Here is a 14,796-nt window from a genome sequence, read left to right on the forward strand (position 1 = left end):
AATAACTTATTTATTCTGCACTTTCGCAACTGGACTAAGAGGGCTATTTCCGTTTTATATATATATACATATGTAACGGGTTTTCTGGACTGGCCTGACCCACCCAATCTCATATTGGCCCCTGTGGTCTAATCAGTCCCCATTACAGTGTGATGTCTGGTGGTGCACCTGTTGGCAACAGGACTCCTGAGTCTCCCGCATGATGTTGTGTGGGGATTGCCAACCCAGACAGGCAGCTGAGGTAGTGTACTTGAGTCCTACCTAGATCCAGTGCAGCGCCTCCACCTCATCAGGATCCCAGCGTGAGCTTGTGGATGGTCCTGGTGAGGAACTCCTCCGTGGTGCTCCTCTCTGTGCAATAACTCCACGCTTACACACGAGAGTGTCTTTAATCAGGAACATCTTTATTGATGGATGTGGGCTAGCTGCCCTCCACAATGGGTGTATTTAGCCACACATAATTGTTCAGCTGCTTCCCTCTGAAAGGTATAGTCCTCCTAATGTAGGGATTCCCTATCCCCGCAGGGATATCTACCCTGTGCCAGGTCCCTGGTCACAGACTCTTAATCAGCAACTTATAACATAATCACTCTTCACTCCTTCCAGAACTGGGAAGAACCTATTACCTAATACCTAACTTTTGATCAGTGCTGTGCCTTATGTATCCTCTGGGGGCTGACACAACTCTGACATCACTAATTATGGATTCAGAGCATGTGACCACTCCCATCCATACAAAGGGCACCTCACCAGGGTGTGAGGGCAAACCTCCATAATTACTGCTGGCATGCCCATAACTTACCAGGCCTTACTGTCAGCAGGAGAGATGACTGCAGCCATTTTACAGCTTGGCTACATTCTCCCCCTGGTGAATCCCACCGTCCCCGGCTGGGACCTAAATTTGAAGTACCTTTCCTCAGGAAGCACTGTAAAATGGAACATACACACATTTTTATTAGAACATGCAGATTTATGAAACAAATCACATTGCGCCAAGCACGCCCTGTCCAGCAGCCACGAACTCGCGCAATGCTACCCAGTACCTCCTAATAATAGTGCCGGGGATCGGGTTTCTTAACCTCCCGACCCCCCATGTCCAGGACAGTCATGCTGTAACTGCGCGGCAATCCCCTCTCAGGCCGGTACATCACCTTGTGCTTATAAACACTCCGCCCGATGCTCCATACCCTTATTAGGTGTTCAATCCGTTCCTCCTCCTTACTGCCAGTAATGGCACCCCCCTTATTGACCATGTATTCTTCTATTGTCTCCCTTAACCATTGGTCCCTGATATCCTCAATCTCCTGCATGAGGGGTTCTGGGACGTACGGGTACTCCAAGCCATGGGAGTACTTGTATTTTGCTGTAATGGCCCTTTCAGCCCGGCTACACCTAGTTAAATTGGCGTTCCCCGCTCTCCCTGGTAATACCCAGGACAAGGGCTCATCTGGGTCCACAGGGTCTGATAATATCTCAGGACCCATTGGTTCAATCTCGTTCCGGCCTATCAGGAACCACCTGAACTGTAACTCCTTCTTTCTCTCGGCGGGCGTGAACTCCCCTTTAGCCCACCAGTAGTCCACCACATCATCTTTTTCTAATAGGAACCGCGTGCGGTCCATCCACCCCACATATCCCTCAAATAAGGGCGCCCACCAACGGGTCTCCCTAGGCCTCTCGGGCCCAGACTCTAGAGAGTCTCCCTCATCGGTACCCCCCCAAGAGCATACCCCAGAGATCCCCACGGAACGGGGTCGGACCACCTTTTGTGTTTTGGCGTCTCCTCCAATTGTACATCAGCCTCTTCAGGCACCCATCGGGACTTTGACACGTGCCCCAATTGTAATCCACCCCTTGAACCACCCTCGGAGGCAAAGCTGCCTAGTCTCTCCCCAGTCCGATTCTCACCAACCCCCAAGGACCCTTCCGACACCCCCAAACTGGACGAGGATCCCCGGGAACAGGTGACTGGGGCAGGGGCATTATCTAGGGCGTGGGGTTGGGCATAGGGGTAGGCGGTTGGCAACCGCGGGGTTCTGACCCGCTCTCCGTTATCGGACTGTCCCGTACCACTGAGCGGGGGCTCCGCTGGCTGATCCTCACCCTTCTCGCTCCGCCTCTCGGCCTGCCAGCACTTTGTCTTCCGGGGTGATCGGGAACCTCTGCCCGATCGCTGAGACGCGTGTACTCGACTTCCGCTTGCTCCGCCACCTCCGCCGGAAACGACGTCATCGCCGGATTCGGATACGCCGCCATCTTGGGATGGACCACCATGCGGGATCTCTTCCTCCACGATGATATCCGGAAGTCCACCTACGGCCACGTGCGCCGTCTTGGCCTGGCACAGCCTTTCCTCCTCTAGCGTCAGCACCGGAGCCTGGCAAGAACAGGGACTATTCTTACCAGTCCGCAGGGTGTGCGTGGATCGCCGGTTGCCACTGGACCCGCCGGTCCCTGGAATGGAAGGGCTCTGCCTCTCAGGTCTCTGCTCCACCGGCGAAGCTCGACTCCTCCCGCTGTCACTCCCGGTAAGTGGCCTTTTCACCCCATCTCCTCCACAGGACACCGCCACCGGCCAGACCAGGGTACTAGATAGTTCTTTGGGTCCCTCGTCCGAGGAATCCACGTTAAGGGTACTTAGGGTCGCCGATCGTGGCGATCGCCTTCTCTTCTCCCGGTCAGTCGCTTGACCGATCACTCCATGCTCTTCGGACCCAGCCGTATTAACCGGCTCCGATTCCCATTCTCCGGGATCTGCACCCTTGGTCCATAGTGCACTGGGGGACTCGGCGGACAGCCTAGCCGTATCCCCCGTTGGGTCATTTGCCTGGATTGGCACAAATGTGGGCATAGGCCACAGGTACTGCGTGCCACACTGTGGACAGCGCGCCGCTGTACCCATGGTACCGCCGGGCAGTCTGCATTGCAGGCAGAGGCCCTCCACTGTCTCAGTGCCCGCTATGCGTATCACCAGTACCCCCCTGGTACTGCATAGGGCTGAGTGGACACCATCTTATTCACGTCTGGGGAGCAGGCCATTGTCCTGGTGGGAGCCACTTTCAACAATGGTCTGTTCTGGAAGCTGGTTCCGCGTGAGTGATCAACAGGGGTTGGATTGTCAGCCACTCCTTGGTTCAGCTCCGCCTTTCTCTGACACAATTGGAATCCGCCCCCAAGAGTAGCGATTATGGGCGGGTCCCACAATGGGATAGGATGTCCTTTAATTGAGGCCGCCCCTCTTTCAGTCCTAGAGGGCGCGGCCGCAGCTTTCGCGCTCTTATCCCCCACTGGGTGGGGTTCTTCCTTTGGCGCCAATCCCAGTCGATTTCTTGCAGCTGCCTTGCGTGCAAAGTACCCTTCCTTTCCGTACACAACTCCAGCTGCAGGGACTACTTTTGGTAGCAGCGCTGTCGCCTCACCAGCGCTTTGCTCCGCGGAATTCATACCCACAGGGCATAGTTGGAAACCACTCCCCCTGGTTGAGATTAGGGGAGGGTCCCACAGGCTAATCGGTTGGCTCAGCACTGGGGCTGTGAGTCACTGTCCATGAAGGCGCGGCCGCAGCTTTCGCGCCATACCCCCCATCAGGGCGGGGCTCTCCTGTTGGCGCCGCTTCTGGCCAATTCCTTGCAAATTTTGCATTTGCAGAATTTTCTGCAATCGGCCCACGCGGTCTCCCAGGGAAGCGGGAGCCGCCATTTTGGGTCGCACTGTCAGTCTGGTCAATGAATGAGGTAGCGTTCATCTGTTTGTATGCCGACTGACAGTCACTCTCACTGTGTTCTCCTCCTGTTATAACAATGTCCTCAACACAGTCCTCCAGGGTAGCGCCTCGGTGCCCTAGGCAGGATCAAAACGGGGCGGCCACAGCTCTCACTCCACTCCATAGCAGGCTCGTGACAGACATATCGATAACAGCTTGTTCTTCAGTGGGGCGCATGCCAGGTGTGCTCTTCCCATCAGCCTCCGGTCGCCAATTTGGACTATCCACACCGTGCGGATCCTCCATTCTTGCGGTCGCCATTTTCTCGCTGTACTTAATAGTATTGTACATGGGGCTCCTCTCTGCGGGGCAGCCACCACACCGGCACAATAAAGATTTCCCTGATACACCACCATGTGTACCTAATTTAGGCTGGACTCGTGTATGCACTACCTCAGGCTAGGCTCACTCTCTCAGTGTCTGCTGTATCTCCTTCCTCCCAGTCTGTGCTCCCTACGGTAAGTGGTCTGGAATGGGCTAGAGTACTCTGGGGCTTCCATGCAGTACTTGGGCGTCTACCTATCTTGGTCAGCCTAGCGCAGACCCTCTCCAGGATTCCTGACCACGTTAACAGGCTATCCCTTTAGGTATCCTACCAACTAGCACTGCCTCAAGGTGACTAGGACAGCTATAGCCCGGCTCCAAACCCCCAACTCCTTTCAGGCCCCTAGGTCGTCCCTGCGAACTGACAAACTCCATCAGCCCCCTGACTACCCCTAGGTCCGTCCCAACGCAGCACAAAGTGGCAGCAGACACTCTCCCTGTTTCCAAGTGACCTAGCAAAAGCCTGTCCTATTGACAGGTTCATCTCAGCAGCGCCTCCAAATGTAACGGGTTTTCTGGACTGGCCTGACCCACCCAATCTCATATTGGCCCCTGTGGTCTAACCAGTCCCCATTACAGTGTGATGTCTGGTGGTGCACCTGTTGGCAACAGGACTCCTGAGTCTCCCGCATGATGTTGTGTGGGGATTGCCAACCCAGACAGGCAGCTGAGGTAGTGTATTTGAGTCCTACCTAGATCCAGTGCAGCGCCTCCACCTCATCAGGATCCCAGCATGAGCTTGTGGATGGTCCTGGTGAGGAACTCTTCCGTGGTGCTCCTCTCTGTGCAATAACTCCACGCTTACACACGAGAGTGTCTTTAATCAGGAACATCTTTATTGATGGATGTGGGCTAGCTGCCCTCCACAATGGGTGTATTTAGCCACACATAATTGTTCAGCTGCTTCCCTCTGAAAGGTATAGTCCTCCTAATGTAGGGATTCCCTATCCCCGCAGGGATATCTACCCTGTGCCAGGTCCCTGGTCACAGACTCTTAATCAGCAACTTATAACATAATCACTCTTCACTCCTTCCAGAACTGGGAAGAACCTATTACCTAACTTTTGATCAGTGCTGTGCTTTATGTATCCTCTGGGGGCTGACACATCTCTGACATCACTAATTATGGATTCAGAGCATGTGACCACTCCCATCCATACATAGGGCACCTCACCAGGGTGTGAGGGCAAACCTCCATAATTACTGCTGGCATGCCCATAACTTACCAGGCCTTACTGTCAGCAGGAGAGATGACTGCAGCCATTTTACAGCATGGCTACACATATATATATAGGCACGGTGCACCAGAATCAATGGCAAAATAAGTGTATTTTAAAATACACAAACATACATAACTGACTCACATGAATAGTAGATAAAAGCAAGCTCCTCACAGTCCAGAGTGAGAGCTACACCGACCGACGATGACAATATCAGGGACTCACCGCCGTGAGTCCCGCTCGGTCAACAGCTCGCAGCACACAGGTTACAAGGAGATGTGGTAAGACGCTCAACAGCTGCTCAGCCACAGAGCACGTCCTGCATGCAGCCGCCTGTATGGACGCCAAACGAGGGAAGCCTCGCTAACTCCTCCAACAGCTGCGCCGCTTACAGCGTGTCAGGATCAGGGGGTTCCACCACCAATGTGCGTGATGACGTGGTTGCTTGGTTAGTGACGACCTCAACGCGTTTCGCATGGGGAGTGCTTCATCAGGGGATGACGTCACTGTCGTGGGGGCACTGATATTTATAACCCACCCTTAGACCTAAAAGTCCTGATTTACAAAGCTGTGGCTAATCACATAACATTGAGTATTCAAACTGAACTGCAGTGACTGCACTACTAAGAAAAGCTGTTTATAGAAAATCATATACCAACAAATCATTTACAAACATTATGATTATAATAAATGTGGAGATCAATGTATACTCAAGGACTTGTGTACTACAAGTCCAACTCCCTTATTAAAATGAATAAATAATTACTATAAATATATTACTTTTTTTTATTCAAATGTTACACCTCAGTAGTGCAGAACACTGCAGTCCTTACATGTGTACAAAGATATACATGATATGCATAGAGTTAAACAAATTAATCAAAATACACACAGATCATGACATCCTATGTATGTCTGTGTGACATCTCAGATAAAATCACCTGCCCTGTGCTGGGATAAAGAAATTCAGAACTGAAAAAAATGTGTCCTCAGTCTCCGGGCCAGTGAAAAGAAGCATGTGAATAACTACATTTTATTTATCAACCCTAACGTGCTAAAAAACTAAAAGACAGAAAATGCTGTTGGCTAATAAAACCCGAACACTAAATAAAAATTCCTTCAAACGGGTGCGTCTCCTGAGTTGGGAATCGCACCATCTGAAGGAAAAGAGAGAGGAACAGTAAAATGCATGCACCTCTCTTTCTGGTGCATCAGAGAAACCCATAAATATGCCACTGTATATATTATTTTTTCAAAAATGGTGTGATATCTATCACGTCATTAAACCCCATAGGGTGCTTAGTTTTTAATTTGAAAATCCAATACTGTTCCCGGCGTAGTTGGTGTAAATCTCTATTTCCACCTCTAATATTGTCATCAAGGCATCCCACTGCCGCAAAATGCCATGATTTTTAGGGGACCTTACTATATACAAAGGAAGAGATAAGAAAATACCAAAGGCACTCAACTCTATACTTGTACTAACGAAGAAGGTAGGAATGAACAAATGGTTAGATAAATCCCCCCATCCTCAATCAGAGATCAACAAAAGGAAATATATAACTTGATAGATTTTGATGGAAGAGATCTAATATATAATGGGGATCCACTAGGTGTCAAATCTGCAGAAAAAATAAGCACCAATTTTAAAATATATACCAGAGGAAACAAGGCCTATTATCGCAGGGTCAAAACAGATATATCCTGTGGGGAAGGAAGATCCCGCAAAAAGGAGATAATAGTTGAGATTACTTGGATATTCAAATTTAATCTGGATTATATGTTGTTAAAACAAGAGTTTAACAAAGAGAGATTAAGGTAGCTACCCGGGTAACCCCCCCCCCCCCACCCGCCCCCCCTCCTCCAGCTACCCGGGTATCTCTCCCAGGTATTGTAGGAAATGTCCAGCCTTCAAAATAAAACTCCCTACTCAGATCCATGCCTGAGATTGGCACAGTGAAAAAGGTCTTTCCCAGACATGTCCATCTACCGAACTCTACACTTCACAGGCTGCTGAACGTTCATCACTTTCCCACCTGCGCCTTGGAGACTGTACAAGGTCTCTTTATCTCTGTATAGGATAGAAGAAGATACATTTGCAGTTTTGAAAAGCTTATTTATCAAAACAACTATATTACTTTCATGTGGGACTAACAAGAGGTGTCCCAACCTACCAAGTGCCTAGAAATAAGGGACTCTTGACAGGATCCCCCCTGTTCTCCCCTCCTTGTCTCTAATCTCAGGTCTGTTCTATCTTCCGCATACACTTTCATGTGATGGGAGGAACGAGATGTTGCTAGGCAGCCAGTACCCAATAATCACTACTTTAATCTTACTGAGCACATTAGACTTCCATATATATTTTTAAAAATAGAACTGGATTTGAAAATAAAAGGATATCTGGTTTTATTTTTAGAACTAACGCAGCAGAAACCTTTTGTATCTAAAGCCCTCTCCTGCCTAAAACCTTTCTCAGTGACTGCCTCACACCCCTGGAATGCCCTTCTCTTCAATACCCGACTGGCACCCTCTCCTTTAAGACCTTTCTTAATACTCACCTCTTTAACGAAGCATACGGGCGGCTCCATGGCTGATACTATACGTCCAGTGGCGGAATTTCCCATTAGGTCCGTTAAGCCCGGGCTTAAGGCAGCAAAATTTTGGGGTGACAAATTTCCCTTTTTTCTCCCATATACAGAGGCTCGCTCTCTTCCCCACTGATTTCTTGTGATGTCACACAGCGTCTCGTTGCCATTATGTTACCTTGACAATGAGGTGCCGTGTGACATCGCAGAATCATTTAACGCTGAAGGAGAGCGGCGCGGAGGAGCGCGGTACTAGGTAAGTGCCTAAGGGCGGAAGTTTTCTAAATCCGCCACTGTACACGTCCCATACATCATCCTTGGCCCCTTGGAGACGCACTTACCAGAACACCCTCCTACTGTCTCTGTAAGTTCTCCCCGCTTACCACTTAGATTGTAAGCTCTTTGGGGCAGGGACTCTGTCCTAGTTTTATGTGTGAAGCGCTTATTCCCATTATGTGATATTATTGTGTGCCGTGTATTACTGTGTGTGTAGCGCTATGTACAGTACCTGGATGGCGCTATAAAAATAAATATATGCTGTACGTACAAAGGGAGAAAAATAGGGTTCAAAAAATGCTTTTGTGGAGACTTAAGCCCATTGCTTTGCAGTGTGGGAGGGGTGGGGAGTAAGGGGAAAGTGGGGGGTGGGTAGTACAAATGACTCGGGTGCATCCCTTTAGGTTGGAGGAAAGGAGATTTCACCAGCAACAAAGGAAAGGGTTCTTTACAATAAGGGCAGTTAAAATGTAGAATTCATTACCTATGGAGACTGTGATGGCAGATACAATAGATGTGTTCAAAAAAAAGGTTGGACATCTTTTTTAGAAAGGAAAGGTTTACAGGGATATACCAAATAAGTAAATATGAGAAGGATGTTGATCCAGGGATTAATCCGATTGCCAATTCTTGGGAGTCAGGAAGGAATTTATTTTCCCCCTTATGAGATATCATTGGATGATATGACACTGGGGGTTTTCTGGATCAATAAGTAGGTATAGATATAGGATAAAGTATCTGTTGTCTAAATTTAGCATAGGTTGAACTTGATGGACGAACGTCTTTTTTCAACCTCATCTACTATGTAACTATGAGGGGAGGGGCGAGAGTGAAGAGAGAGGAGAGAGAGGAGAGAGAAGAGAGAGAGGTGAGAGAGGTGAGAGAGGTGAGAGAGGTGAGAGAGGTGAGAGAGAGAGGAGAAAGAGGAGAGAGAGAGTAGAGAGAAAAGAGAGGAGAGAGAGAGAAAATTGGGAGTGAAGCAAAAAAAAGGTAAGATTACTGAGTCTGTTAGGATGCTGACGTCAGAGCTAGGACTTGCATCTGTCAGCTGATAACTTATCTGCACCCTGCCAGTTACTGCATAGGGTCACTTACTTCACATGCATGCCTGGCAGTGAAAGGGTTAAGCATGCGGGGCCCGAGCCCTAGTTTGGCTTCATTCTATGGAGTAACAACATGTATTTTCTTGCAAAAGCAATAAAGTCAAATGAACACTTTCAGTGCGCACTTCCAGGGCAGAGAAATGCTCTGCAGGGCTGGTGTGGCACTGGGGAGAGAGGGGGGGTGCTGAGGGGAGAAAGGGGGGGCTGAGGGGGAGAGAGGGGGGGCTGAGGGGAGAGAGGGGGGGCTGAGGGGAGAGAGGGGGGGGCTGAGGGGAGAGAGGGGGGGGCTGAGGGGAGAGAGGGGGGGCTGAGAGGAGAAAAGGGTAGGGGAGAAAAGGGGGCTGAGGGGAGAGAGGGAGGGGGGCTAAATGGAGAGAGGGGAGGGGCTGAGTGGAGAGGGACGGGGCTGAGGGGAGAGAGGGAGGAGGGGAGAGAGGGAGGGGGGCTGAATGGAGAGAGGGAGGGGGGCTGAATGGAGAGAGGGAGGGGGCTGAGGTGAGAGGGGGAGAGGGGATGGGGGAAGAGGGGGAGAGGGGATGGGGGAAGAGGGGGAGGGGGGGGAAGAGGGGGAGGGGGGGAGGGGGGGGAAGAGGGGGAGGGGGGAGGGGGGGAAGAGGGGGAGGGGGGGAAGAGGGGGAGGGGGGGAAGAGGGGGAGGGGGGAAGAGGGGGAGGGGGGAGGGGGGGAAGAGGGGGAGGGGGGAAGAGGGGGAGGGGGGGAAGAGGGGGAGGGGGGAGGGGGGGAAGAGGGGGAGGGGGGAGGGGGGGAAGAGGGGGAGGGGGGGAAGAGGGGGAGGGGGGAGGGGGGAGGGGGGAGAGAGGGGGAGGGGGGGAAGAGGGGGAGGGGGGAAGAGGGGGAGGGGGGAGGGGGGAGGGGGGGAAGAGGGGGAGGGGGGAGGGGGGGAGGGGGGGAAGAGGGGGAGGGGGGAGGGGGGAGGGGGGGAAGAGGGGGAGGGGGGAGGGGGGAGGGGGGGAAGAGGGGGAGGGGGAGGGGGGGAAGAGGGGGAGGGGGGAGGGGGGGGAAGAGGGGGAGGGGGGAGGGGGGAAGAGGGGGAGGGGGAGGGGGGGAGGGGGGGAAGAGGGGGGAGGGGGGAGGGGGGGGAGGGGGGGGAGGGGGGGAGAGGGGGGAGGGGGGGAGGGGAGAGGGGGGAGGGGGGGAGGGGGAGAGGGGGGAGGGGGGGAGAGGGGGGAGAGGGGGGAAGAGGGGGAGGGGGGGGAGAGAGAGAGGGAGGGGGCTGAGGGGAGAGAGGGAGGGGGGAGAGGGGAGAGAGGGAGAGGGGAGAGAGGGAGGGGAGAGAGGGAGGGGGGAGAGGGGAGAGAGGGAGGGGGTGAGGGGAGAGAGGGAGGGGGGAGGGAGGGGGGAGAGGGAGAGAGAGGGAGAGAGGGAGAGAGGGAGGGGGGAGAGGGGAGAGAGGGAGGGGGGCGAGAGGGAGGGGGGGAGAGGGGAGAGAGGGGGAGGGAGGGGGGGAGAGGGGGGAGAGGGAGGGGGTGAGGGGAGAGAGGGAGGGGGTGAGGGGAGAGGGATGGGGGAGAGAGGGAGGGGGCTGAATGGAGAGAGCGAGGGGGGCTGGGGGGAGAGAGGGAGGGGGCTGAATGGAGAGAGAGAGGGGGGCTGAGGGGAGAGAGGGAGGGGGGCTGAGGGGAAAGAGAGAGGGGGGCTGAGGGGAAAGAGAGAGGGGGGCTGAGGGGAGAGAGGGAGGGGGGCTGAGGGGAGAGAGGGAGGGGGGCTGAGGGGAGAGAGGGAGGGGGGCTGAGGGGAGAGAGAGGGAGGGGGAGAGAGGGAGGGGGGGCTCCCGAAACCCCTCCCTCTCCAGCTGATCTCAGGCAGGGGGTGTGCCAGGCAGCAGTGCCGAGCTCTGTGTGCAGCTTCACCCCGGGACAGTCACACATGCAGGAGCCCGGGGGGCCACAATGTGGCCCCTGTGCATGGTGCCATGGCACATAGACTGAGCCCCCGCAGGGCCCGGAGATACCTCTTCCTCTGCACCCTCTGCTTATCCTGCACCCTGCTCTGCTACAACCTCATCCTCCGCAGCCACTCCAACATGCACAGCCGGGGATACCAGCAGCTCAGCTGCCCTCTCCCCCCAGGTGTGGGGGGCAAGAAACTCCTACAGAAGCCCCCTCTGTGCCCCCACCCCGGTGCCACCCACACCCCGAGCAGCACCGATCTGCCACATACCGGGCAGGGCTGGAGGGGTAACAACAACACTGAGCCCCCCCAGGTAACGTGGAACCCCCCAAAACTCACAGAGCAGCACTCGCAGCCCCCCGGAAACAGCACGGCGACCCCCAGATACGGACACAAGAGGCTCCCACAAGCTATCATTGTGGGAGTCAAGAAGGGGGGCACCAGGGCGGTGCTGGAATTTATTAGGGTGCACCCCGAAGTCCGAGCCATGGGGACCGAACCCCACTTCTTTGATAGGAACTATGAGAGAGGTCTGGACTGGTACAGGTAAGACCCCCCTCCTCCCCCCCCCCCCCAACACACCAAGGGGTATTAGGGCAGGAGAAACTCTTATTTCTGAACTACATTATTTCTGCATTGTTCATTCCCTCTCCCCACTTCTTTTAAACTGAATGTTTTCTTTAATTTATCTATGTATATATATTAGTTATTATTATGTGTGTGGTGTGTGTGTGTGTGTGTGTGTGTGTGTGTGTGTGTGTGTGTGTGTGTGTGTGTGTGTGTGTGTGTGTGTGTGTGTGTGTGTGTGTGTGTGTGTGTGTGTGTGTGTGTGTGTGTGTGTGTGTATTTTCTTTGTAGTGGAAAAGGTACCAGAACTCACCACAGAAAAATATTATTTCTAATTTAAATAAAGAAATGATGGGGGTGTAAATAGCATCCCTCCCAGTCAGTATTTCAGCCCCACCTCTAATCATTTCATAGTAATGATATGGAATTTCTGTTGACCCAGTGACCTTAGATGCTCAGAACTTCCGTGTAGGTCATGCCTGGATGTTCTGGGTCGCCTTGCTTTGCAATGCGTTGCTGGCCTATCTGGCGACGAAGGGGTTAAAATGTTTTGCAGCGTATCATCCATCAGCTCTTGGCTGCTAAACATGGGCTAAAGAGCGCTTACGGCGTCATTTCTTTTATACCCCACTTCTGTCATTTTATGGAGGTTTCAAAATGCTAAAATCACTTGCAGGCTAATCTGACTCTGCTTAAAATCACATTTAAAACCCAAATGACTTACCATAATGGATGGCGGCTAGTTAGAAGCAATGCAAAGATAGCACAAATGCTGCCCGTGCTGTGACTTTGATAGATATGAACCACTAAAGGACATACAGTCTCAGCAGTTGCTTCACCTCTGCATAACACCCCAGGTTCCATTAGAGAGCTGCATCCCTGGTCTCTATACTGTGGAGCTATTAGGAGGGATCTGTGAGGATTTGTTCGGGGATAATTGAAGAAACAACCAAAATGACTCACAAATAAGGAGATTACATGGGAGAGTGAAGTGAAGCAGGTGAGATAAGCAGAGAGGGATACAGGAGTTATGCATCAGGGACCCAAATACCCTCTTTGCCTTATAATCAGCTCTTAGAGGGGCATTTATCCGTGTCTTCTAAACTAGGGCAAATAAACGCAACCAACATGTTAAAAATCCCATTGATACCACTGTTGTCGCATTGTATCTGAAAGACTAGTAAAAAGCATCAGGCTATTTTCCCCAATGATGCCCCATACTGTATGCTTGTTATGTAGGGCGATTATAGGATTAGTCAGGCAGACATCACCTAATACGTATGATTAAAAAGCCTTCCAAAAGTGAGGTTTGAACAGAAATGGTTAGTTGACCCATATCTGATAACTAACATGTCTGGGAGAGCCCATATTTCCCCTTTTCTTAGCATCAGAAAACAGTGTCAGTGGGGACTTGCTGCGACTTTAATGGGAGTTTTAGGCCGATAACAGGGCTATTGACCACTTCGGAGTACTGTATATTAAATCCGGCCCTGAGCTCAATAGTTAGGGAGCAGAACTGGTCAGAGCAGCAAAATTACAGCTAAAGAAACAGATCCATCTGGATTGTAATTAATAGACTGCCCTCCAAAGAGATCAATAATTCTGATCAGAGACATAATGAGAAAATCAATAGCGGGTTGTGATTAGATTTCGGCAGCGGCCGGGGCTCCTCTCACTTATAAGTTTGTGCTTTGATATATTTCAACTTTGCAGCAGCTAGGTATGCTGAGGACCTCAGAACTGGCAGCTTAACCAGCTGTATCAGCCAACCCTGATAGGGCTTCATCTGTGTCAGACAGCCCTGATAGGGCTTCATCTGTGTCAGACAGCCCAGGCATATTTTATAGCTGTGTATAGCATCTCAGAGAGCGGAGTTTAGCACCCCAGGAAAAGCAGTAATCACATAGCTCCAGGAGAGCCCACAGCTGTACCGTAGCCTAGAGAGTTAGGAGATGACCTCCATCCAACATATAGCTGTGTCTGACATACTAGAGAGCTTTGAGCTGTGGCATACTTCCCAGGGTATACAGTATGTGCATTGTGTCTGTGAGCATAGAGACAGTTGTGAGCTGGGTCTAGCAACCTAGAGCAATGTGTTAGCTAACAGAGATCTCTAAGCTGTGTCTGGCAGCCTAAAGAAAGTTCTGAGCTGTATCTAGTGGCCTAAAGAAAGTTCTGAGCTGTATCTAGTGGCCTAAAGAAAGTTATGAACGGTGTCCAGTTGCCTAAAGAAAGTTCTGAGCTGTATCTAGTGGCCTAAAGAAAGCTCCGAGCTGTGTCCAGCAGCCGAAAGGAAAGTTCTGAGCTGTGTCCAGCAGCCTAAAGGAAAGTTCTGAGCTGTGTCCAGCAGCTTAAAGGAAAGTTCTGAGCTGTGTCCAGCAGCCTAAAGAAAGTTCTAAGCTGTGTCCAGCAGCCTAAAGAAAGTTCTGAGCTGTGTCCAGCAGCCTAAAGAAAGTTCTGAGCTGTGTCCAGCAGCCTAAAGATAGTTCTGAGCTGTGTCTAGCAGCCTAAAGGAAATTTCTGAGCGGTGTCTGGCAGCCTCAGTAGAGCAGAAACCCATGGATCGCACAAACAGAAGGTCTTGTTAGCACATCATTTAAATATACAAAGACATAGCGCAAAACTCATTATAGAAGGTCCCAGTTGTTCACAAGAAAAAAAAACGTTTTTGCTCAAAGAATAATCAGTCTGTGCGCTGGCATTTGCTTCCAGGGCAGGGATTGCAAATCCAGCACGGGGAAATAAAATGAAATTGGATAGTTTCTTGAGAAAATGCACCCAGCTAGTTATAGAAATGTACAGGTTATGTAAAGGTTCTTTAACAATAAGTACATCTTGTGAAGCGAGGGGAAGTTGTGTTTCACCAGCGTTATCTCCAGCCGCGGTTTACTGCAGTGTCAGGGAAGAAGCATTTGGGGTCTCCTACAGCTATCACATCAAAACCACGGGATTTGTGTATCATCTAGATCAGGCCTGCACAACTCCAGTCCTCGAGGGCTGCAAACAGGCCAGGTTTTCAGGATATCCCTACTTCAGCACAGCTGGCTC

At 51.6% G+C, this 14,796-nt stretch overlaps 1 protein-coding gene across 1 annotated transcript in view; it reads left to right on the plus strand.

Annotated features, from left to right (window-relative positions):
• The first annotated feature begins 11,099 nt into the window (after positions 1-11,099).
• Positions 11,100-14,796, plus strand: part of HS3ST2 (heparan sulfate-glucosamine 3-sulfotransferase 2) — a 21,073-nt gene continuing 17,376 nt past the window's right edge. The window contains exon 1 of the mRNA XM_075565633.1: positions 11,100-11,727. Coding sequence (XP_075421748.1) covers positions 11,204-11,727 — 524 coding nt within the window. The 5' untranslated portion in view covers positions 11,100-11,203. The remainder of the gene's footprint in view (positions 11,728-14,796) is intronic.

The sequence above is a fragment of the Ascaphus truei genome, chromosome 11 (assembly GCF_040206685.1).
Source record: "Ascaphus truei isolate aAscTru1 chromosome 11, aAscTru1.hap1, whole genome shotgun sequence".
Lineage (NCBI taxonomy): Eukaryota > Metazoa > Chordata > Amphibia > Anura > Ascaphidae > Ascaphus > Ascaphus truei.